Genomic DNA, 24,712 nt, shown 5'->3' on the forward strand with positions numbered 1-24,712 from the left:
GGGACCCTTTTGGTTCCAAAATCATGAGGTATTAGCGTGAAGAATGTATTGGTGCAAGCTATTAGCTGGGCTTTCTTGTTTTCGTTGGGTTCATCGTCGAGTAAAGCCAGGAGTTCCGTCAAAACGGAATACGCCTCTTCAATTTGGTTCTTCGAAAGTTTTCCTAGTGGCATTTTCTTCAGATCAATTTCTAACTCCCACACGGCCTTGTTCATTTTCTCCACGTCAAAGATAAGGCGAATTAGTTCTTGGATGGCGTTGGGAAGTTTAGATCCAGATCCTACAACCAGTTTTTCTGAAGTTCCATAGTCAATGTCAAGTGGATACATTTTATTAGGAACCTTTGAGGCAGTGTGGCGTAACTCCCACGGAGTTCCTGTTTCTTCTTCGAAAAGCCTTTTGAATTCGGCAACAGCTTCATACTTAGTAACAAAGTGTTCCGTCTTGTTATCACCAATAGTAGTTCCAACACGTCCCCAGCTCCGAAACACATAGTAATCCTTTCCTTCGTCTGACTTTAGAAGTTGAAGCTTGTAAAACGAATTAGATCCTTGAGTAACGACGACGTTTCCGAGAACAGCGTTGAAAGCTCCTTCTTCGCTTTGAAACACGTGTGTGCTGGCTTCAAGATTTGAATCTGGGTCAACAGCTACGCTGCCTTTCACTGTCAGTTTAACTTTCGTGCTCTTTCCAGATGAGAATGTTGAGTCACTATTTCCTACAGCCGCACTTTTGAGTCTTTTTTCAGCAGCGTAAGAATTAATTCTGTCTTGAGGATTTCCACCCCAACTGGCTATGCGGTATTGTTGGATCGTAGAAACTAAACCTCCATATTCCACAGCACTTAAAAAGTCCTCAGATACAACGTGAACATCGTGTTCCTTAGCTTCACGAATTTCCTTGATATTTTTCTCAACATCTTCCTTGGTACTTATAACGCAAGCTGTAGTTTTGTCAATTTGAGAGACAACATTGCCTCCTAATCTCGCTATGCTTTTCTTTAGAGAATCTTTGGAACTATGGAGATTACCAATCAACACTATTTTAGTATCGTCCAATGGTTGTGGCTTTCTCTTGACACCCGAGGTTGATGGCAAATTTTCTGGTGTACTTGGAGTAGGTGCGTTTGTAGGAATGTAACGGTCTTGCTCTGTGTATTCGTAGCTGTTTAAGAATGCATATTCCTCTTTTAGGTGATCTGGAATCTGGAAAGGCTTTCTTCTTGGTAGTTTTATTACATTTGTACATTTGCTCCATTCGCTTGCATTTCCAGTACAGTGATAACCATCATTTGAGAAAACCAATTGTCGACCGTCACTATCTGTGCAAGGTTCAAGAGATCCAAACGTCATGATTTCGGAAAGTCTATCTAGAATTTCGCTGTTTCCTGAAGGAATTTTTTGGTCGTTATATTTTAATAGTTCCACCATTTCTTTTTTTTAATATTTTTTTCAAGCTCGTCACGATGTTCATAAATTAACTGAGACTGTTCCTCAAGAATTTTCTTCTCGCCCCGATCAAGTAATTCCTCTTTCTTTATCTTATTTGGTGGAGTCACTTCAATTTTCTTTATCTTTTCTTTGATGGCCTTTTGATCTTCAACACAGAGTGTCTTAAATCCTCGTATTTTAGATCCATCTTCAAAAAACTTCAGAGTTTCTCTCGCTTCTACAAACCAATCAACGTGATACCACGCTGGTAGTGGACCAAATCGTCTAGCTTTTGCACTCTGTCTGTCAAATTTTGAAATGCGAGCTTGATCTTTTACGATTGTTTCTCCACAACCTTTACAAGATGACCGATTACTTTTGGCATATTCAGTTGAGAAGTCTTGAATTTCAATGGAGGAGCTTTTTCTCTTCGTTCTAGGGCTGTGCGAATACTCGAATTTTCGAATAGTATTCGTTTAATTCGAATCGATTATTCGATTCGACGAATCGAATTTGCCATTTGGAGAAAAACGAGTATTCGAATTAAGAAACGATTATTCGAAAAGAAATTCGAATAACCGATTTACATACGAATACAGTTCCCTTAACCGAATAATCGCTTCCAAGGGGCTAAATTCGAATAGAAAACGAGTATTCGATTGGAAATGGGAGGGACTGTGGTCACATGACATATATAAAGCTGTTTCGTTTATGGAATTTCATTGCCAATGCACAATTCGCGATGTTTTGTTTTTCTCTCACCAATTACTCAGTCTTAGGAAAAGTTCCATTCTATGTGGAACTACAATATTTTTGCGTGTATTTAGGAAACGATTAATTGTTTTGAAAAGAACATCCGTCTGATAAAACCGAGTATTCATATTTTCGAGTATTCTTTTAAAAAACTAGTACTGCTAGGTGTATTTAGAAAACGATTAATCGCTTTGAAACGAATATTCGTCAGGTAAAACCGATTAATCGAAAAAAACGAGTACTCGAACCAGCATTTTTGATAAACGAGTAATATTCGTTTGAACGAGTACTCGATTCGGATTTCGAATAGGAGATTTACTATTCGATTCGTATTCGATTCGGTTTGAAAAACCACTATTCGCACAGCCCTACTTCGTTCCTTTAGATGGGGTATTGCTTGAAGCAGCAGGTGCTGCTTGAGACCCACTCGGAATTTCACTCCTTATTTTCTCTTGATCTCTCCAACGTAAATCCTCAAAGTGTGAGATGTCAGCCTCAGTTGACACTTTAAACTTTTGAGAAAAAGCACCGAAAATGGTACCACTTTGGAATCTTGTTTCCACAATAAGAAATTAATGTTACTCGCGTCATCAGATGCTCAATTTTGATATTTTACCTTTCTATCAAAACTTGACGCCTGAATAATTGCCGCCATTCTTAGCTCATCCTTATCTATGCGCCTTTTACAGCTTTTGCATGATGACCAGCCACTTTTGGCATATTCGGTACGCCACGGTAGACCTCGATCCATCTCTAAATCATACAAAGAGGTTTGAATAAGTTAGCACAGCTTGACTATTTGGTTTACTTTTCTGGTTAATGATGTATTTAAAAACCAAAACGTTATGTACGGGTCTTAGTTGCAGCAGAAGTAAGATTAGACTGGAAGTGAAGAGCTCAAGCATTGGTAGTAGATCCTGGCACTAGTGAACAAATTTGAGGATTTCATGTCGCTTCCATCACTAGAGGGAAAAAATTGGTCGAGTTTCAAAAAATTTCCTACCCATACATGAGGTAGCTCAAGCATATTTCCTAAAGCTACTTCGCAGAGGAGCAACAACCCGGTGTTGTTCTCTCGACTGGCGTGACAGTATTTGGCACTTTCAGAGACCTAAAAGAATCAAATATTTGAAGTTAGCAACCTATAATTTAACTCTTTATTAAAAGGCTATGTGTAGTACCGTATCTGCAAAGTACACTCCTTTTCCAAAGTTGTAACCATTAGAAGGAGCTTCTGGTGGAGCAATACGAAGGCCTTGAGACAAAATGCCCATTAAGTTTGGGGTTCTGGAACCATGCCATAGTAGCTTTCTATTAGGGAATTTTTGGAATTCTCGGTAGCGTTCGCGTTCTCCCTGACGAGTAATTTTAAATATTTGATCGACTTCAAGTTCACAATCACTGTGAAAATCAGCGCCCGTGTTGTTTACGTATGTTAATAATGTCTCGAATTCTTCAGAATCTCTATCTAATACTTCAATTTCAGTTTTCAATTGTTCATAATGTTGATCTATTGGATCTTTGGTCGTTCCACCTTCCTCTTCAACTAACTTGTAACCGATCTCCACTTCAAGAAGGAAATTTGGCATTTCTACCTTGGATTTCATTATCTCAACATTATCCAAAAGAGGGACCCTTTTGGTTCCAAAATCATGAGGTATTAGCGTGAAGAATGTATTGGTGCAAGCTATTAGCTGGGCTTTCTTGTTTTCGTTGGGTTCATCGTCGAGTAAAGCCAGGAGTTCCGTCAAAACGGAATACGCCTCTTCAATTTGGTTCTTCGAAAGTTTTCCTAGTGGCATTTTCTTCAGATCAATTTCTAACTCCCACACGGCCTTGTTCATTTTCTCCACGTCAAAGATAAGGCGAATTAGTTCTTGGATGGCGTTGGGAAGTTTAGATCCAGATCCTACAACCAGTTTTTCTGAAGTTCCATAGTCAATGTCAAGTGGATACATTTTATTAGGAACCTTTGAGGCAGTGTGGCGTAACTCCCACGGAGTTCCTGTTTTTTCTTCGAAAAGCCTTTTGAATTCGGCAACAGCTTCATACTTAGTAACAAAGTGTTCCGTCTTGTTATCACCAATAGTAGTTCCAACACGTCCCCAGCTCCGAAACACATAGTAATCCTTTCCTTCGTCTGACTTTAGAAGTTGAAGCTTGTAAAACGAATTAGATCCTTGAGTAACGACGACGTTTCCGAGAACAGCGTTGAAAGCTCCTTCTTCGTTTTGAAACACGTGTGTGCTGGCTTCAAGATTTGAATCTGGGTCAACAGCTACGCTGCCTTTCACTGTCAGTTTAACTTTCGTGCTCTTTCCAGATGAGAATGTTGAGTCACTATTTCCTACAGCCGCACTTTTGAGTCTTTTTTCAGCAGCGTAAGAATTAATTCTGTCTTGAGGATTTCCACCCCAACTGGCTATGCGGTATTGTTGGATCGTAGAAACTAAACCTCCATATTCCACAGCACTTAAAAAGTCCTCAGATACAACGTGAACATCGTGTTCCTTAGCTTCACGAATTTCCTTGATATTTTTCTCAACATCTTCCTTGGTACTTATAACGCAAGCTGTAGTTTTGTCAATTTGAGAGACAACATTGCCTCCTAATCTCGCTATGCTTTTCTTTAGAGAATCTTTGGAACTATGGAGATTACCAATCAACACTATTTTAGTATCGTCCAATGGTTGTGGCTTTCTCTTGACACCCGAGGTTGATGGCAGATTTTCTGGTGTACTTGGAGTAGGTGCGTTTGTAGGAATGTAACGGTCTTGCTCTATGTATTCGTAGCTGTTTAAGAATGCATATTCCTCTTTTAGGTGATCTGGAATCTGGAAAGGCTTTCTTCTTGGTAGTTTTATTACATTTGTACATTTGCTCCATTCGCTTGCATTTCCAGTACAGTGATAACCATCATTTGAGAAAACCAATTGTCCACCGTCACTATCTGTGCAAGGTTCAAGAGATCCAAACGTCATGATATCGGAAAGTCTATCTAGAATTTCGCTGTTTCCTGAAGGAATTTTTTGGTCGTTATATTTTAATAGTTCCACCATTTCTTTTTTTTAATATTTTTTTCAAGCTCGTCACGATGTTCATAAATTAACTGAGACTGTTCCTCAAGAATTTTTTTCTCGCCCCGATCAAGTAATTCCTCTTTCTTTATCTTATTTGGTGGAGTCACTTCAATTTTCTTTATCTTTTCTTTGATGGCCTTTTGATCTTCAACGCAGAGTGTCTTAAATCCTCGTATTTTAGATCCATCTTCAAAAAACTTCAGAGTTTCTCTCGCTTGTACCAACCAATCAACGTGATACCACGCTGGTAGTGGACCAAATCGTCTAGCTTTTGCACTCTGTCTGTCAAGTTTTGAAATGCGAGCTTGATCTTTTACGATTGTTTCTCCACAACCTTTACAAGATGACCGATTACTTTTGGCATATTCAGTTGAGAAGTCTTGAATTTCAATGGAGGAGCTTTTTCTCTTCGTTCCTTTAGATGGGGTATTGCTTGAAGCAGCAGGTGCTGCTTGAGACCCACTCGGAATTTCACTCCTTATTTTCTCTTGATCTCTCCAACGTAAATCCTCAAAGTGTGAGATGTCAGCCTCAGTTGACACTTTAAACTTTTGTGAAAAAGCACCGAAAATGGTACCACTTTGGAATCTTGTTTCCACAATAAGAAATTAATGTTACTCGCGTCATCAGATGCTCAATTTTGATATTTCACCTTTCTATCAAAACTTGACGCCTGAATAATTGCCGCCATTCTTAGCTCATCCTTATCTATGCGCCTTTTACAGCTTTTGCATGATGACCAGCCACTTTTGGCATATTCGGTACGCCACGGTAGACCTCGATCCATCTCTAAATCATACAAAGAGGTTTGAATAAGTTAGCACAGCTTGACTATTTGGTTTACTTTTCTGGTTAATGATGTATTTAAAAACCAAAACGTTATGTACGGGTCTTAGTTGCAGCAGAAGTAAGATGAGACTGGAAGTGAAGAGCTCAAGCATTGGTAGTAGATCCTGGCACTAGTGAACAAATTTGAGGATTTCATGTCGCTTCCATCACTAGAGGGAAAAAATTGGTCGAGTTTCAAAAAATTTCCTACCCATACATGAGGTAGCTCAAGCATATTTCCTAAAGCTACTTCGCAGAGGAGCAACAACCCGGTGTTGTTCTCTCGACTGGCGTGACAGTATTTGGCACTTTCAGAGACCTAAAAGAATCAAATATTTGAAGTTAGCAACCTATAATTTAACTCTTTATTAAAAGGCTATGTGTAGTACCGTATCTGCAAAGTACACTCCTTTTCCAAAGTTGTAACCATTAGAAGGAGCTTCTGGTGGAGCAATACGAAGGCCTTGAGACAAAATGCCCATTAAGTTTGGGGTTCTGGAACCATGCCATAGTAGCTTTCTATTAGGGAATTTTTTGGAATTCTCGGTAGCGTTCGCGTTCTCCCTGACGAGTAATTTTAAATATTTGATCGACTTCAAGTTCACAATCACTGTGAAAATCAGCGCCCGTGTTGTTTACGTATGTTAATAATGTCTCGAATTCTTCAGAATCTCTATCTAATACTTCAATTTCAGTTTTCAATTGTTCATAATGTTGATCTATTGGATCTTTGGTCGTTCCACCTTCCTCTTCAACTAACTTGTAACCGATCTCCACTTCAAGAAGGAAATTTGGCATTTCTACCTTGGATTTTATTATCTCAACATTATCCAAAAGAGGGACCCTTTTGGTTCCAAAATCATGAGGTATTAGCGTGAAGAATGTATTGGTGCAAGCTATTAGCTGGGCTTTCTTGTTTTCGTTGGGTTCATCGTCGAGTAAAGCCAGGAGTTCCGTCAAAACGGAATACGCCTCTTCAATTTGGTTCTTCGAAAGTTTTCCTAGTGGCATTTTCTTCAGATCAATTTCTAACTCCCACACGGCCTTGTTCATTTTCTCCACGTCAAAGATAAGGCGAATTAGTTCTTGGATGGCGTTGGGAAGTTTAGATCCAGATCCTACAACCAGTTTTTCTGAAGTTCCATAGTCAATGTCAAGTGGATACATTTTATTAGGAACCTTTGAGGCAGTGTGGCGTAACTCCCACGGAGTTCCTGTTTTTTCTTCGAAAAGCCTTTTGAATTCGGCAACAGCTTCATACTTAGTAACAAAGTGTTCCGTCTTGTTATCACCAATAGTAGTTCCAACACGTCCCCAGCTCCGAAACACATAGTAATCCTTTCCTTCGTCTGACTTTAGAAGTTGAAGCTTGTAAAACGAATTAGATCCTTGAGTAACGACGACGTTTCCGAGAACAGCGTTGAAAGCTCCTTCTTCGTTTTGAAACACGTGTGTGCTGGCTTCAAGATTTGAATCTGGGTCAACAGCTACGCTGCCTTTCACTGTCAGTTTAACTTTCGTGCTCTTTCCAGATGAGAATGTTGAGTCACTATTTCCTACAGCCGCACTTTTGAGTCTTTTTTCAGCAGCGTAAGAATTAATTCTGTCTTGAGGATTTCCACCCCAACTGGCTATGCGGTATTGTTGGATCGTAGAAACTAAACCTCCATATTCCACAGCACTTAAAAAGTCCTCAGATACAACGTGAACATCGTGTTCCTTAGCTTCACGAATTTCCTTGATATTTTTCTCAACATCTTCCTTGGTACTTATAACGCAAGCTGTAGTTTTGTCAATTTGAGAGACAACATTGCCTCCTAATCTCGCTATGCTTTTCTTTAGAGAATCTTTGGAACTATGGAGATTACCAATCAACACTATTTTAGTATCGTCCAATGGTTGTGGCTTTCTCTTGACACCCGAGGTTGATGGCAGATTTTCTGGTGTACTTGGAGTAGGTGCGTTTGTAGGAATGTAACGGTCTTGCTCTATGTATTCGTAGCTGTTTAAGAATGCATATTCCTCTTTTAGGTGATCTGGAATCTGGAAAGGCTTTCTTCTTGGTAGTTTTATTACATTTGTACATTTGCTCCATTCGCTTGCATTTCCAGTACAGTGATAACCATCATTTGAGAAAACCAATTGTCCACCGTCACTATCTGTGCAAGGTTCAAGAGATCCAAACGTCATGATATCGGAAAGTCTATCTAGAATTTCGCTGTTTCCTGAAGGAATTTTTTGGTCGTTATATTTTAATAGTTCCACCATTTCTTTTTTTTAATATTTTTTTCAAGCTCGTCACGATGTTCATAAATTAACTGAGACTGTTCCTCAAGAATTTTTTTCTCGCCCCGATCAAGTAATTCCTCTTTCTTTATCTTATTTGGTGGAGTCACTTCAATTTTCTTTATCTTTTCTTTGATGGCCTTTTGATCTTCAACGCAGAGTGTCTTAAATCCTCGTATTTTAGATCCATCTTCAAAAAACTTCAGAGTTTCTCTCGCTTGTACCAACCAATCAACGTGATACCACGCTGGTAGTGGACCAAATCGTCTAGCTTTTGCACTCTGTCTGTCAAGTTTTGAAATGCGAGCTTGATCTTTTACGATTGTTTCTCCACAACCTTTACAAGATGACCGATTACTTTTGGCATATTCAGTTGAGAAGTCTTGAATTTCAATGGAGGAGCTTTTTCTCTTCGTTCCTTTAGATGGGGTATTGCTTGAAGCAGCAGGTGCTGCTTGAGACCCACTCGGAATTTCACTCCTTATTTTCTCTTGATCTCTCCAACGTAAATCCTCAAAGTGTGAGATGTCAGCCTCAGTTGACACTTTAAACTTTTGAGAAAAAGCACCGAAAATGGTACCACTTTGGAATCTTGTTTCCACAATAAGAAATTAATGTTACTCGCGTCATCAGATGCTCAATTTTGATATTTCACCTTTCTATCAAAACTTGACGCCTGAATAATTGCCGCCATTCTTAGCTCATCCTTATCTATGCGCCTTTTACAGCTTTTGCATGATGACCAGCCACTTTTGGCATATTCGGTACGCCACGGTAGACCTCGATCCATCTCTAAATCATACAAAGAGGATTGAATAAGTTAGCACAGCTTGACTATTTGGTTTACTTTTCTGGTTAATGATGTATTTAAAAACCAAAACGTTATGTACGGGTCTTAGTTGCAGCAGAAGTAAGATGAGACTGGAAGTGAAGAGCTCAAGCATTGGTAGTAGATCCTGGCACTAGTGAACAAATTTGAGGATTTCATGTCGCTTCCATCACTAGAGGGAAAAAATTGGTCGAGTTTCAAAAAATTTCCTACCCATACATGAGGTAGCTCAAGCATATTTCCTAAAGCTACTTCGCAGAGGAGCAACAACCCGGTGTTGTTCTCTCGACTGGCGTGACAGTATTTGGCACTTTCAGAGACCTAAAAGAATCAAATATTTGAAGTTAGCAACCTATAATTTAACTCTTTATTAAAAGGCTATGTGTAGTACCGTATCTGCAAAGTACACTCCTTTTCCAAAGTTGTAACCATTAGAAGGAGCTTCTGGTGGAGCAATACGAAGGCCTTGAGACAAAATGCCCATTAAGTTTGGGGTTCTGGAACCATGCCATAGTAGCTTTCTATTAGGGAATTTTTGGAATTCTCGGTAGCGTTCGCGTTCTCCCTGACGAGTAATTTTAAATATTTGATCGACTTCAAGTTCACAATCACTGTGAAAATCAGCGCCCGTGTTGTTTACGTATGTTAATAATGTCTGAATTCTTCAGAATCTCTATCTAATACTTCAATTTCAGTTTTCAATTGTTCATAATGTTGATCTATTGGATCTTTGGTCGTTCCACCTTCCTCTTCAACTAACTTGTAACCGATCTCCACTTCAAGAAGGAAATTTGGCATTTCTACCTTGGATTTTATTATCTCAACATTATCCAAAAGAGGGACCCTTTTGGTTCCAAAATCATGAGGTATTAGCGTGAAGAATGTATTGGTGCAAGCTATTAGCTGGGCTTTCTTGTTTTCGTTGGGTTCATCGTCGAGTAAAGCCAGGAGTTCCGTCAAAACGGAATACGCCTCTTCAATTTGGTTCTTCGAAAGTTTTCCTAGTGGCATTTTCTTCAGATCAATTTCTAACTCCCACACGGCCTTGTTCAATTTCTCCACGTCAAAGATAAGGCGAATTAGTTCTTGGACGGCGTTGGGAAGTTTAGATCCAGATCCTACAACCAGTTTTTCTGAAGTTCCATAGTCAATGTCAAGTGGATACATTTTATTAGGAACCTTTGAGGCAGTGTGGCGTAACTCCCACGGAGTTCCTGTTTTTTCTTCGAAAAGCCTTTTGAATTCGGCAACAGCTTCATAGTTAGTAACAAAGTGTTCCGTCTTGTTATCACCAATAGTAGTTCCAACACGTCCCCAGCTCCGAAACACATAGTAATCCTTTCCTTCGTCTGACTTTAGAAGTTGAAGCTTGTAAAACGAATTAGATCCTTGAGTAACGACGACGTTTCCGAGAACAGCGTTGAAAGCTCCTTCTTCGTTTTGAAACACGTGTGTGCTGGCTTCAAGATTTGAATCTGGGTCAACAGCTACGCTGCCTTTCACTGTCAGTTTAACTTTCGTGCTCTTTCCAGATGAGAATGTTGAGTCACTATTTCCTACAGCCGCACTTTTGAGTCTTTTTTCAGCAGCGTAAGAATTAATTCTGTCTTGAGGATTTCCACCCCAACTGGCTATGCGGTATTGTTGGATCGTAGAAACTAAACCTCCATATTCCACAGCACTTAAAAAGTCCTCAGATACAACGTGAACATCGTGTTCCTTAGCTTCACGAATTTCCTTGATATTTTTCTCAACATCTTCCTTGGTACTTATAACGCAAGCTGTAGTTTTGTCAATTTGAGAGACAACATTGCCTCCTAATCTCGCTATGCTTTTCTTTAGAGAATCTTTGGAACTATGGAGATTACCAATCAACACTATTTTAGTATCGTCCAATGGTTGTGGCTTTCTCTTGACACCCGAGGTTGATGGCAAATTTTCTGGTGTACTTGGAGTAGGTGCGTTTGTAGGAATGTAACGGTCTTGCTCTATGTATTCGTAGCTGTTTAAGAATGCATATTCCTCTTTTAGGTGATCTGGAATCTGGAAAGGCTTTCTTCTTGGTAGTTTTATTACATTTGTACATTTGCTCCAATCGCTTGCATTTCCAGTACAGTGATAACCATCATTTGAGAAAACCAATTTCCAGTACAGTGATAACCATCATTTGAGAAAACCAATTGTCCACCGTCACTATCTGTGCAAGGTTCAAGAGATCCAAACGTCATGATATCGGAAAGTCTATCTAGAATTTCGCTGTTTCCTGAAGGAATTTTTTGGTCGTTATATTTTAATAGTTCCACCATTTTTTTTTTTAATATTTTTTTCAAGCTCGTCACGATGTTCATAAATTAACTGAGACTGTTCCTCAAGAATTTTCTTCTCGCCCCGATCAAGTAATTCCTCTTTCTTTACCTTATTTGGTGGAGTCACTTCAATTTTCTTTATCTTTTCTTTGATGGCCTTTTGATCTTCAACACAGAGTGTCTTAAATCCTCGTATTTTAGATCCATCTTCAAAAAACTTCAGAGTTTCTCTCGCTTGTACAAACCAATCAACGTGATACCACGCTGGTAGTGGACCAAATCGTCTAGCTTTTGCACTCTGTCTGTCAAGTTTTGAAATGCGAGCTTGATCTTTTACGATTGTTTCTCCACAACCTTTACAAGATGACCGATTACTTTTGGCATATTCAGTTGAGAAGTCTTGAATTTCAATGGAGGAGCTTTTTCTCTTCGTTCCTTTAGATGGGGTATTGCTTGAAGCAGCAGGTGCTGCTTGAGACCCACTCGGAATTTCACTCCTTATTTTCTCTTGATCTCTCCAACGTAAATCCTCAAAGTGTGAGATGTCAGCCTCAGTTGACACTTTAAACTTTTGAGAAAAAGCACCGAAAATGGTACCACTTTGGAATCTTGTTTCCACAATAAGAAATTAATGTTTCTCGCGTCATCAGATTCAAATTTTGATATTTTACCTTTCTATCAAAACTTGACGCCTGAATAATTGCCGCCATTCTTAGCTCATCCTTATCTATGCGCCTTTTACAGCTTTTGCATGATGACCAGCCACTTTTGGCATATTCGGTACGCCACGGTAGACCTCGATCCATCTCTAAATCATACAAAGAGGTTTGAATAAGTTAGCACAGCTTGACTATTTGGTTTACTTTTCTGGTTAATGATGTATTTAAAAACCAAAACGTTATGTACGGGTCTTAGTTGCAGCAGAAGTAAGATGAGACTGGAAGTGAAGAGCTCAAGCATTGGTAGTAGATCCTGGCACTAGTGAACAAATTTGAGGATTTCATGTCGCTTCCATCACTAGAGGGAAAAAATTGGTCGAGTTTCAAAAAATTTCCTACCCATACATGAGGTAGCTCAAGCATATTTCCTAAAGCTACTTCGCAGAGGAGCAACAACCCGGTGTTGTTCTCTCGACTGGCGTGACAGTATTTGGCACTTTCAGAGACCTAAAAGAATCAAATATTTGAAGTTAGCAACCTATAATTTAACTCTTTATTAAAAGGCTATGTGTAGTACCGTATCTGCAAAGTACACTCCTTTTCCAAAGTTGTAACCATTAGAAGGAGCTTCTGGTGGAGCAATACGAAGGCCTTGAGACAAAATGCCCATTAAGTTTGGGGTTCTGGAACCATGCCATAGTAGCTTTCTATTAGGGAATTTTTGGAATTCTCGGTAGCGTTCGCGTTCTCCCTGACGAGTAATTTTAAATATTTGATCGACTTAAGTTCACAATCACTGTGAAAATCAGCGCCCGTGTTGTTTACGTATGTTAATAATGTCTCGAATTCTTCAGAATCTCTATCTAATACTTCAATTTCAGTTTTCAATTGTTCATAATGTTAATCTATTGGATCTTTGGTCGTTCCACCTTCCTCTTCAACTAACTTGTAACCGATCTCCACTTCAAGAAGGAAATTTGGCATTTCTACCTTGGATTTTATTATCTCAACATTATCCAAAAGAGGGACCCTTTTGGTTCCAAAATCATGAGGTATTAGCGTGAAGAATGTATTGGTGCAAGCTATTAGCTGGGCTTTCTTGTTTTCGTTGGGTTCATCGTCGAGTAAAGCCAGGAGTTCCGTCAAAACGGAATACGCCTCTTCAATTTGGTTCTTCGAAAGTTTTCCTAGTGGCATTTTCTTCAGATCAATTTCTAACTCCCACACGGCCTTGTTCATTTTCTCCACGTCAAAGATAAGGCGAATTAGTTCTTGGATGGCGTTGGGAAGTTTAGATCCAGATCCTACAACCAGTTTTTCTGAAGTTCCATAGTCAATGTCAAGTGGATACATTTTATTAGGAACCTTTGAGGCAGTGTGGCGTAACTCCCACGGAGTTCCTGTTTTTTCTTCGAAAAGCCTTTTGAATTCGGCAACAGCTTCATACTTAGTAACAAAGTGTTCCGTCTTGTTATCACCAATAGTAGTTCCAACACGTCCCCAGCTCCGAAACACATAGTAATCCTTTCCTTCGTCTGACTTTAGAAGTTGAAGCTTGTAAAACGAATTAGATCCTTGAGTAACGACGACGTTTCCGAGAACAGCGTTGAAAGCTCCTTCTTCGTTTTGAAACACGTGTGTGCTGGCTTCAAGATTTGAATCTGGGTCAACAGCTACGCTGCCTTTCACTGTCAGTTTAACTTTCGTGCTCTTTCCAGATGAGAATGTTGAGTCACTATTTCCTACAGCCGCACTTTTGAGTCTTTTTTCAGCAGCGTAAGAATTAATTCTGTCTTGAGGATTTCCACCCCAACTGGCTATGCGGTATTGTTGGATCGTAGAAACTAAACCTCCATATTCCACAGCACTTAAAAAGTCCTCAGATACAACGTGAACATCGTGTTCCTTAGCTTCACGAATTTCCTTGATATTTTTCTCAACATCTTCCTTGGTACTTATAACGCAAGCTGTAGTTTTGTCAATTTGAGAGACAACATTGCCTCCTAATCTCGCTATGCTTTTCTTTAGAGAATCTTTGGAACTATGGAGATTACCAATCAACACTATTTTAGTATCGTCCAATGGTTGTGGCTTTCTCTTGACACCCGAGGTTGATGGCAAATTTTCTGGTGTACTTGGAGTAGGTGCGTTTGTAGGAATGTAACGGTCTTGCTCTATGTATTCGTAGCTGTTTAAGAATGCATATTCCTCTTTTAGGTGATCTGGAATCTGGAAAGGCTTTCTTCTTGGTAGTTTTATTACATTTGTACATTTGCTCCATTCGCTTGCATTTCCAGTACAGTGATAACCATCATTTGAGAAAACCAATTGTCCACCGTCACTATCTGTGCAAGGTTCAAGAGATCCAAACGTCATGATATCGGAAAGTCTATCTAGAATTTCGCTGTCCTATGCGCCTTTTACAGCTTTTGCATGATGACCAGCCACTTTTGGCATATTCGGTACGCCACGGTAGACCTCGATCCATCTCTAAATCATACAAAGAGGTTTGAATAAGTTAGCACAGCTTGACTATTTGGTTTACTTTTCTGGTTAATGATGTATTTAAAAACCAAAACGTTATGTACGGGTCTTAGTTGCAGCAGAAGTAAGATGAGACTGGAAGTGAAGAGCTCAAGCATTGGTAGTAGATCCTGGCACTAGTGAACAAATTTGAGGATTTCATGTCGCTTCCATCACTAGAGGGAAAAAATTGGTCGAGTTTCAAAAAATTTCCTACCCATACATGAGGTAGCTCAAGCATATTTCCTAAAGCTACTTCGCAGAGGAGCAACAACCCGGTGTAGTTCTCTCGACTGGCGTGACAGTATTTGGCACTTTCAGAGACCTAAAAGAATCAAATATTTGAAGTTAGCAACCTATAATTTAACTCTTTATTAATGAATGAATGAATGAATATTTATTGTGCATATAAAAAACCACGAAGGTTCACGAGAATATACACAGTTGTAATGATATCATATTTGCATTTCCTAACTGTTAAGAATATCAAATGGAAGACAAATTAAAAACAAACCAAGTGAAACCTTATTAATCCAGCTCCTTGTATTTAACATTAAATATATCAAAATTTTCGCCAAAACTGTTAACTGTAATTTGCATTCTTTTAATTGGATTTAAGTGGTTAAGAGATTCTCTAAATGTTTTTCTAAACCTTCCAGACTTGGGGACTAGAAAGTCCAACCGTCCTAGCAAATCTGGAAGAGTTATCCTATTATTAATTAATTTATGTAGAAATTTAACGTCGTTAATAAGGAGAATGTGAGCTATAGTAGGAATGTCCAAATACCCTAGTAAAATATGGTAATCATATGGAGCCTTTTTCATGAAATAAGTATGGCAATATTCAATAAACTTCCGTTGCACATTCTCAAGAAGTACCTTTAGATATCTACTACAACCACACGGGGCACTTGTCTGGTGGACAAGGGTCCGGCTGAAGACGGTGCAGGCTGCCCTGCGCAAGCTTCAAAGGCTTGCCTGCATTGGTGTTACAGGGGCCATGAGATCGACCCCAACTGCTTCCCTGGAGGTGCTTCTTGACATGCTACCTCTTCATCTTTTCATTGAGGAGGAGGCTGTCATGGGGGCCTACAGGCTCCACATTAATGGCTGTTGGGTTCCAAGACTTTGGGATTACAGCCATACGAAGCTCTTTCGGGAGTACGCTGCACTTGAGCCGTCGTTAACGATGTGCTCTGACAAAACCGTTACCAGCTTTGATTTCACTAAGCCATTCAGCATCCACTTTCCCAGTCGGGCCGAGTGGACTAACCTGCTGCCTCTTGGCACTGGGGGTGAAACTATTTGGTTCACCGATGGTTCCAAGACTGATTCCGGCGCTGGCGCCGGCTATTACTGCCAAACTACAAGGGTCGGTTTTTCTGCTTGCCTGGGCACCTTTGCTAGTGTGTTCCAAGCGGAAATTGCCGCGATCTGTTATTGCGCAGACTACTGCATTAACAAAGGGTATAACGGACGGACTGTGAGGATTTATTCTGACAGTCAGGCCGCCCTGAATGCGCTGGACCAGTGTCAGATTACCTCTCAACTGGTGCGTAGCTGCCTTGATCTGCTAGCGCAACTGGCGTCCTGCAACAGGGTTCTGTTGTACTGGGTGCCAGGGCATAGCGGTTATTATGGCAATGAGCAAGCCGATAGATTTGCGAAAAGGGGCGCGGAGGCCAAGCTCTTGGGGCCGGAGCCGGCCGTCCCCATCCCCTACGGGCATGTCAAACGGAGCCTGCATGACAGGATGACTGTCATACAAAACCAGCTCTGGCATGACATGGATGGCCAGAGACAGACAAAACAGTTAGTCAATGGTCCCTGCAGGTCTCGTGCTAGAGACCTAATTTCGCTCAGCAGATGGGATATTAGGCTGGCCACCGGTCTTCTGACCGGACACTGTCGGCTAAATAGGCACCTCCATCTGATGGGTCTTGCTGACGACCCCCTCTGCAGGTCGTGCCAGGAGAAGGAAGAAACATCCGCTCACGTACTTTGCGAGTGCGACTTCTTCGCCTCGCTTAGACTAGAACATTTTGATTCACACACTGTGGAGCCCTCGCGGGTCTCCTCTTTTACGGTGGAGCGAATTCTTCGCTACGCTGCGGCTACGGGCCTATTCAAGGCCTGATTTTGAGGTTGCACAATATGCCTTTGGCATCGGTGCTAGGGCGTGAGCCCCACCTCATCAACAATAATAATAATACTACAACCACCCCAGGCCAAGCCACCATACAGGACCCGTGATCTCACTAGGGCTTGATAAAGAAGACGGAAATGGTCTAGGGAATGCAATTTCCTACACATCTTCAAGCAAACAGCCAGAGTACGGCGACTTAAAGCAACGCATTTATGTACTTGCTCGGTAAAATAAAGTCCTCTGTCAAAGATCACGCCAAGATCTCTCACAGTGGACTTAAGGGGTATGTGAGCGCCCTCAATGGTATAGTCGTTGGAAATTTCTCAAGCAATTCGCCTTGTAAATGTGACATGCACGGATTTGGTTGGATTTACTGGTATTTTGTTAAGAGAGCACCATCTTCCTATAGAGTCAAGGTAAAGTTGAAGTAATTTACCGTCTAACTTAGAATTAATACTTTTGAAAACTTTATTGTCATCAGCAAATTGAAGAATACGGGAATGTAAAACCGAAAATTGTAAATCGAAAAGATACATATTAAAGAGTAAGGGTCCAAGAGATGATCCCTGTGGAACCCCACAATTAACTTCGTATGTTTTCGATGTGATTATGCCATTGCATTTCAAGACATTGACTCGATTCGCCAGATAGCTAGCAATCCATTCCAAGATATCACCCCCCAATCCAAGGGCCTCTAACTTGTCATGAAGGTAAGAGTGGGAGACGCGGTCGAAGGCCTTGGCCAGGTCAAGGTATACAACATCGACCTGGCCCCGGCACTCGACCTCAGGAGCCACGTAATCCATAAAGGAAACGTGGTTCGTTTCCACACTCCTACCCGGAACAAAGCCATGTTGACAGTCGTTGGGTAGCAAGCTAAACCAACGCTGTAAATGTACGTGTACTACTCTATCAAATACCTTAGCGAGAACGCAAAGAAGGGAAATCGGACGGTAGTTTCGGACATCGCTGGATTTTCCAGACTTGTAAACCGGGACAATGACAGCTTTTTTCCAAAGCGTTGGGAATGAGTGAGTACGGAAGGATAAATTAAATATATGCTCCAATATAGGTAACAATATATTCCCACAGCCCTTGATAACAAACGACGGAATTTTGTCGAAACCAGTAGAGAGTTTGTTGGGTAGACGATTAATAGCAGCATATATGTCCGCTTGAGTTAGTTTTAAACAGTTATGAGGCGTTGTAACTAAGGTAGAAGTATCAAAAGTGTATTTTGAACTAGTTTCAGTATTGTCAGTCGAAATTGTTGAGAAATGCGCCATGAATGTTTCCCCCAATTGCTCCGGATCAGTAATGATTGTCTTACCAATTTTCAATAATATATCAGAGTGTCTGTCTTTTAGATTACCATTGATAAAACTCCAAAATTTTTTGGGTTGGGACAAGGCGTCTCGACAAGATTTTACTGCCATAGCAGCTTTGTCCCTTACTGTAAGCCTTCTCACCAACGAACGGGACAGCCTAAAATTAGCTATGTCGGAGGCTAACCCCGACCTCTTTTTCTTATTAAAATAATATTTTTTGCGCTTGATAGCTTTTTTGGAGGTCCAAAGAATACCAAAAGGGGAAGCCCCGATTATTACGCGGAATCTTGTTAGGGATCGAACTATCCATAGCTGACGTTATATATTCCGTTAATGTCTGGACACAAAAATTAACATCCTGCGAATCCAAAACCACCGACCAATCTGAATCGCGTAAAATTGAGTATAGCAAGTGATAGTTACCTTTTTTAAATTGATATACTGGTTGTAAATTAGGGGAGACCCTACAAATGTCAAATGGACAAAGCAAATAGAAAGGCGGATGGTAGTTGTCAATGTCCACAAATGGATCAAGGAGAGGTACAGTATCAATGCCGTGTACATTAGTAAGACAAAGGTCCAGAAGATTACCATAAGTGGGAGCTGGGTTAATTTGGTTTAAATTAAATTCATAACAAACATCGAGAACATGAGCAGCCTTAGTTCTAGTTTGGTGAGTGCATCCCACACTGCTACCCAGAGTCCAGTTGATACCGGGGAGATTAAAATCACCCAGAATCAGAATTTCACCGTCATAATCTACCAACGAGGATACCAAAACATTCTTAAATTTCCGATACTGAGCGTCGTCATCTGAGGGGCGAAAGTAACCAGTGCCAAGAAGAAGCGGAAGATTATTTTTTAGTTTAAACTCGACAAACACACCCCCTTCGGCACCTTCGGCACCTTCCAGGTCACTTCGACGGTGAAAAACAAGGGACTTCTTGATAGCAATGAGGGATCCCCCGCCCCTAACATTGACAGAATCCGGATCTGATCGATCCGCCTGAAAAATAGTATAGGAATTTGGAAAATAATCCGAATTAAAATGAGAGTGGTTAAGCCACGTCTCTGTTAAACAAACAATATCAAAATCATTAACGATTAGGTTAGTTAAAAAGGTACTAGACTTGGTTCGTAGACCGCGCACATTCTGATAAGCTATAGTCAGTTCTTTCATTCTTGGACATTTGAAGAATCCGCAGGGGAACCCGCGTCTGAGATTTCACCATGCAGTTCCGAGACATGTTTGTGCTCGTCTCTCGGTACCCCATGGAAATCTGTTAGAAAGCTGTTCGCAGGCCAAATATTGGGATCCCTCATTTTTGGTATGTCAGACTCATCATCACACGTCAAGTAGAATGACGAATGACGGGCATTCGGATTTTTAGTACGCAGTCTTATGCACTGCACCGACTGCACACCTGAATCAGCCCTCAAAAAATCTTGCAGTTCTTTCGACGTGATCCCAACATCCAACCCAGTGGCAAAGAGTGCTTTCTTGACCGCCTTCACTCGACGTGGTGCAGCCTTGATCCGGCTTGTCAAAGACACACCCGAGACCACAGGCTTAGATGCAGGAACATGACGAGTGGAGTTGATGTCAGTTTTTGTTTGCAAAGCCTTGGGTAATGCTCCAGAGAATGAAGGAATGGAACCCTGTGGCCAGGGCAAGGCAGATGGGTTGAGAGCGCCAGGACGGTTAGCCAATGGTGGAAAAGATTGAGCTTCGTCCCTAGAAGCCCGTGACCCAAGCGGGGCTTGAAATGGTATTTGGCGACTGGCAAGTTCTCGACGAAGGCCAGCGTTCTCATTTTCTAATGAAGCCAGACGTTCTTGGAACTCTGATAACGTAGCTTGCATCTTAAGTAGGATGGTGTCGTTGCTATCCAATTTATTCATCATTTTGTCCAGTATCGAATCAGATTCCCTAGTGAGGCTATCAACGCTAAGTAGATGGACGAATGCTTCGTGCACCACCTCTAAGATGAGACCCTTATCGCCCTCAGCCAGCTTAGCAGGTGGTTTAGGCGCAGGTATGGCCCCATTGAACTCTTTATCGCGGGGTATGGCGCTATTACTATGTCGCCGAGCCGGACTTCTAGATTTGCGAGTAGCGGCTTTGCATTCCGTACAGGTAAAGTATGAATTAGGGGTACAATCTTTATGTACACGGCGCTTGCATAGTCCAGTGCAAAAATGACACTTTTGTTTTCCATAAAACCGATTATCGCAAACACAACAAGAGTCTGAAGAAGCAGGCATACCGTAGCAGACGATACCGGAGGTACAGAGTTTAATAAAAGGCTATGTGTAGTACCGTATCTGCAAAGTACACTCCTTTTCCAAAGTTGTAACCATTAGAAGGAGCTTCTGGTGGAGCAATACGAAGGCCTTGAGACAAAATGCCCATTAAGTTTGGGGTTCTGGAACCATGCCATAGTAGCTTTCTATTAGGGAATTTTTGGAATTCTCGGTAGCGTTCGCGTTCTCCCTGACGAGTAATTTTAAATATTTGATCGACTTCAAGTTCACAATCACTGTGAAAATCAGCGCCCGTGTTGTTTACGTATGTTAATAATGTCTCGAATTCTTCAGAATCTCTATCTAATACTTCAATTTCAGTTTTCAATTGTTCATAATGTTGATCTATTGGATCTTTGGTCGTTCCACCTTCCTCTTCAACTAACTTGTAACCGATCTCCACTTCAAGAAGGAAATTTGGCATTTCTACCTTGGATTTTATTATCTCAACATTATCCAAAAGAGGGACCCTTTTGGTTCCAAAATCATGAGGTATTAGCGTGAAGAATGTATTGGTGCAAGCTATTAGCTGGGCTTTCTTGTTTTCGTTGGGTTCATCGTCGAGTAAAGCCAGGAGTTCCGTCAAAACGGAATACGCCTCTTCAATTTGGTTCTTCGAAAGTTTTCCTAGTGGCATTTTCTTCAGATCAATTTCTAACTCCCACACGGCCTTGTTCATTTTCTCCACGTCAAAGATAAGGCGAATTAGTTCTTGGATGGCGGGCGTTGGGAAGTTTAGATCCAGATCCTACAACCAGTTTTTCTGAAGTTCCATAGTCAATGTCAAGTGGATACATTTTATTAGGAACCTTTGAGGCAGTGTGGCGTAACTCCCACGGAGTTCCTGTTTTTTCTTCGAAAAGCCTTTTGAATTCGGCAACACCTTCATACTTAGTAACAAAGTGTTCCGTCTTGTTATCACCAATAGTAGTTCCAACACGTCCCCAGCTCCGAAACACATAGTAATCCTTTCCTTCGTCTGACTTTAGAAGTTGAAGCTTGTAAAACGAATTAGATCCTTGAGTAACGACGACGTTTCCGAGAACAGCGTTGAAAGCTCCTTCTTCGTTTTGAAACACGTGTGTGCTGGCTTCAAGATTTGAATCTGAGTCAACAGCTACGCTGCCTTTCACTGTCAGTTTAACTTTCGTGCTCTTTCCAGATGAGAATGTTGAGTCACTATTTCCTTCAGCCGCACTTTTGAGTCTTTTTTCAGCAGCGTAAGAATTAATTCTGTCTTGAGGATTTCCACCCCAACTGGCTATGCGGTATTGTTGGATCGTAGAAACTAAACCTCCATATTCCACAGCACTTAAAAAGTCCTCAGATACAACGTGAACATCGTGTTCCTTAGCTTCACGAATTTCCTTGATATTTTTCTCAACATCTTCCTTGGTACTTATAACGCAAGCTGTAGTTTTGTCAATTTGAGAGACAACATTGCCTCCTAATCTCGCTATGCTTTTCTTTAGAGAATCTTTGGAACTATGGAGATTACCAATCAACACTATTTTAGTATCGTCCAATGGTTGTGGCTTTCTCTTGACACCCGAGGTTGATGGCAAATTTTCTGGTGTACTTGGAGTAGGTGCGTTTGTAGGAATGTAACGGTCTTGCTCTATGTATTCGTAGCTGTTTAAGAATGCATATTCCTCTTTTAGGTGATCTGGAATCTGGAAAGGCTTTCTTCTTGGTAGTTTTATTACATTTGTACATTTGCTCCATTCGCTTGCATTTCCAGTACAGTGATAACCATCATTTGAGAAAACCAATTGTCCACCGTCACTATCTGTGCAAGGTTCAAGAGATCCAAACGTCATGATATCGGAAAGTCTATCTAGAATTTCGCTGTTTCCTGAAGGAATTTTTTGGTCGTTATATTTTAATAGTTCCACCATTTCTTTTTTTTAATATTTTTTTCAAGCTCGTCACGATGTTCATAAATTAACTGAGACTGTTCCTCAAGAATTTTCTTCTCGCCCCGATCAAGTAATTCCTCTTTCTTTATCTTATTTGGTGGAGTCACTTCAATTTTCTTTATCTTTTCTTTGATGGCCTTTTGATCTTCAACGCAGAGTGTCTTAAATCCTCGTATTTTAGATCCATCTTCAAAAAACTTCAGAGTTTCTCTCGCTTGTACAAACCAATCAACGTGATACCACGCTGGTAGTGGACCAAATCGTCTAGCTTTTGCACTCTGTCTGTCAAGTTTTGAAATGCGAGCTTGATCTTTTACGATTGTTTCTCCACAACCTTTACAAGATGACCGATTACTTTTGGCATATTCAGTTGAGAAGTCTTGAATTTCAATGGAGGAGCTTTTTCTCTTCGTTCCTTTAGATGGGGTATTGCTTGAAGCAGCAGGTGCTGCTTGAGACCCACTCGGAATTTCACTCCTTATTTTCTCTTGATCTCTCCAACGTAAATCCTCAAAGTGTGAGATGTCAGCCTCAGTTGACACTTTAAACTTTTGAGAAAAAGCACCGAAAATGGTACCACTTTGGAATCCTGTTTCCACAATAAGAAATTAATGTTACTCGCGTCATCAGATGCTCAATTTTGATATTTTACCTTTCTATCAAAACTTGACGCCTGAATAATTGCCGCCATTCTTAGCTCATCCTTATCTATGCGCCTTTTACAGCTTTTGCATGATGACCAGCCACTTTTGGCATATTCGGTAGACCTCGATCCATCTCTAAATCATACAAAGAGGTTTGAATAAGTTAGCACAGCTTGACTATTTGGTTTACTTTTCTGGTTAATGATGTATTTAAAAACCAAAACGTTATGTACGGGTCTTAGTTGCAGCAGAAGTAAGATGAGACTGGAAGTGAAGAGCTCAAGCATTGGTAGTAGATCCTGGCACTAGTGAACAAATTTGAGGATTTCATGTCGCTTCCATCACTAGAGGGAAAAAATTGGTCGAGTTTCAAAAAATTTCCTACCCATACATGAGGTAGCTCAAGCATATTTCCTAAAGCTACTTCGCAGAGGAGCAACAACCCGGTGTTGTTCTCTCGACTGGCGTGACAGTATTTGGCACTTTCAGAGACCTAAAAGAATCAAATATTTGAAGTTAGCAACCTATAATTTAACTCTTTATTAAAAGGCTATGTGTAGTACCGTATCTGCAAAGTACACTCCTTTTCCAAAGTTGTAACCATTAGAAGGAGCTTCTGGTGGAGCAATACGAAGGCCTTGAGACAAAATGCCCATTAAGTTAGGGGTTCTGGAACCATGCCATAGTAGCTTTCTATTAGGGAATTTTTGGAATTCTCGGTAGCGTTCGCGTTCTCCCTGACGAGTAATTTTAAATATTTGATCGACTTCAAGTTCACAATCACTGTGAAAATCAGCGCCCGTGTTGTTTACGTATGTTAATAATGTCTCGAATTCTTCAGAATCTCTATCTAATACTTCAATTTCAGTTTTCAATTGTTCATAATGTTGATCTATTGGATCTTTGGTCGTTCCACCTTCCTCTTCAACTAACTTGTAACCGATCTCCACTTCAAGAAGGAAATTTGGCATTTCTACCTTGGATTTTATTATCTCAACATTATCCAAAAGAGGGACCCTTTTGGTTCCAAAATCATGAGGTATTAGCGTGAAGAATGTATTGGTGCAAGCTATTAGCTGGGCTTTCTTGTTTTCGTTGGGTTCATCGTCGAGTAAAGCCAGGAGTTCCGTCAAAACGGAATACGCCTCTTCAATTTGGTTCTTCGAAAGTTTTCCTAGTGGCATTTTCTTCAGATCAATTTCTAACTCCCACACGGCCTTGTTCATTTTCTCCACGTCAAAGATAAGGCGAATTAGTTCTTGGATGGCGTTGGGAAGTTTAGATCCAGATCCTACAACCAGTTTTTCGGAAGTTCCATAGTCAATGTCAAGTGGATACATTTTATTAGGAACCTTTGAGGCAGTGTGGCGTAACTCCCACGGAGTTCCTGTTTTTTCTTCGAAAAGCCTTTTGAATTCGGCAACAGCTTCATACTTAGTAACAAAGTGTTCCGTCTTGTTATCACCAATAGTAGTTCCAACACGTCCCCAGCTCCGAAACACATAGTAATCCTTTCCTTCGTCTGACTTTAGAAGTTGAAGCTTGTAAAACGAATTAGATCCTTGAGTAACGACGACGTTTCCGAGAACAGCGTTGAAAGCTCCTTCTTCGTTTTGAAACACGTGTGTGCTGGCTTCAAGATTTGAATCTGGGTCAACAGCTACGCTGCCTTTCACT

General features: G+C 40.7%; 1 protein-coding gene across 1 annotated transcript; it reads right to left on the reverse strand.

Annotated features, from left to right (window-relative positions):
• Positions 1 to 17,210: 17,210 nt before the first annotated feature.
• Positions 17,211 to 19,320, reverse strand: LOC149666707 (uncharacterized). Its single transcript, XM_089841618.1, has 5 exons — positions 19,294 to 19,320; positions 19,000 to 19,174; positions 18,524 to 18,927; positions 17,428 to 18,480; positions 17,211 to 17,243 (listed from the first exon to the last, which is right to left on the reverse strand). The coding sequence occupies exons 1-5, from the start codon at positions 19,318 to 19,320 to the stop codon at positions 17,211 to 17,213; spliced, it is 1,692 nt and encodes a 563-aa protein (XP_089697744.1).
• Positions 19,321 to 24,712: the final 5,392 nt, after the last annotated feature.

This window comes from Phalangium opilio, unplaced genomic scaffold, assembly GCF_054372755.1.
Source record: "Phalangium opilio isolate 3A_F unplaced genomic scaffold, DU_Popi_V2 ptg000060l_1, whole genome shotgun sequence".
Taxonomy (NCBI): domain Eukaryota; kingdom Metazoa; phylum Arthropoda; class Arachnida; order Opiliones; family Phalangiidae; genus Phalangium; species Phalangium opilio.

Bases quoted from the DNA above. Each gene is read 5' to 3' on its own strand.
- LOC149666707 (XM_089841618.1), bottom strand. From the start codon at position 19,320: ATGTGCGCGGTCTACGAACCAAGTCTA. The intron at 19,175-19,293 runs GTACCTTTTTAA...ACTATTTTTCAG, and splicing joins CGGTCTACGAACCAAGTCTA to GCGGATCGATCAGATCCGGA. The intron at 18,481-18,523 runs GTTAATTTTTGT...ATATAACGTCAG, and splicing joins TGGTTTTGGATTCGCAGGAT to CTATGGATAGTTCGATCCCT.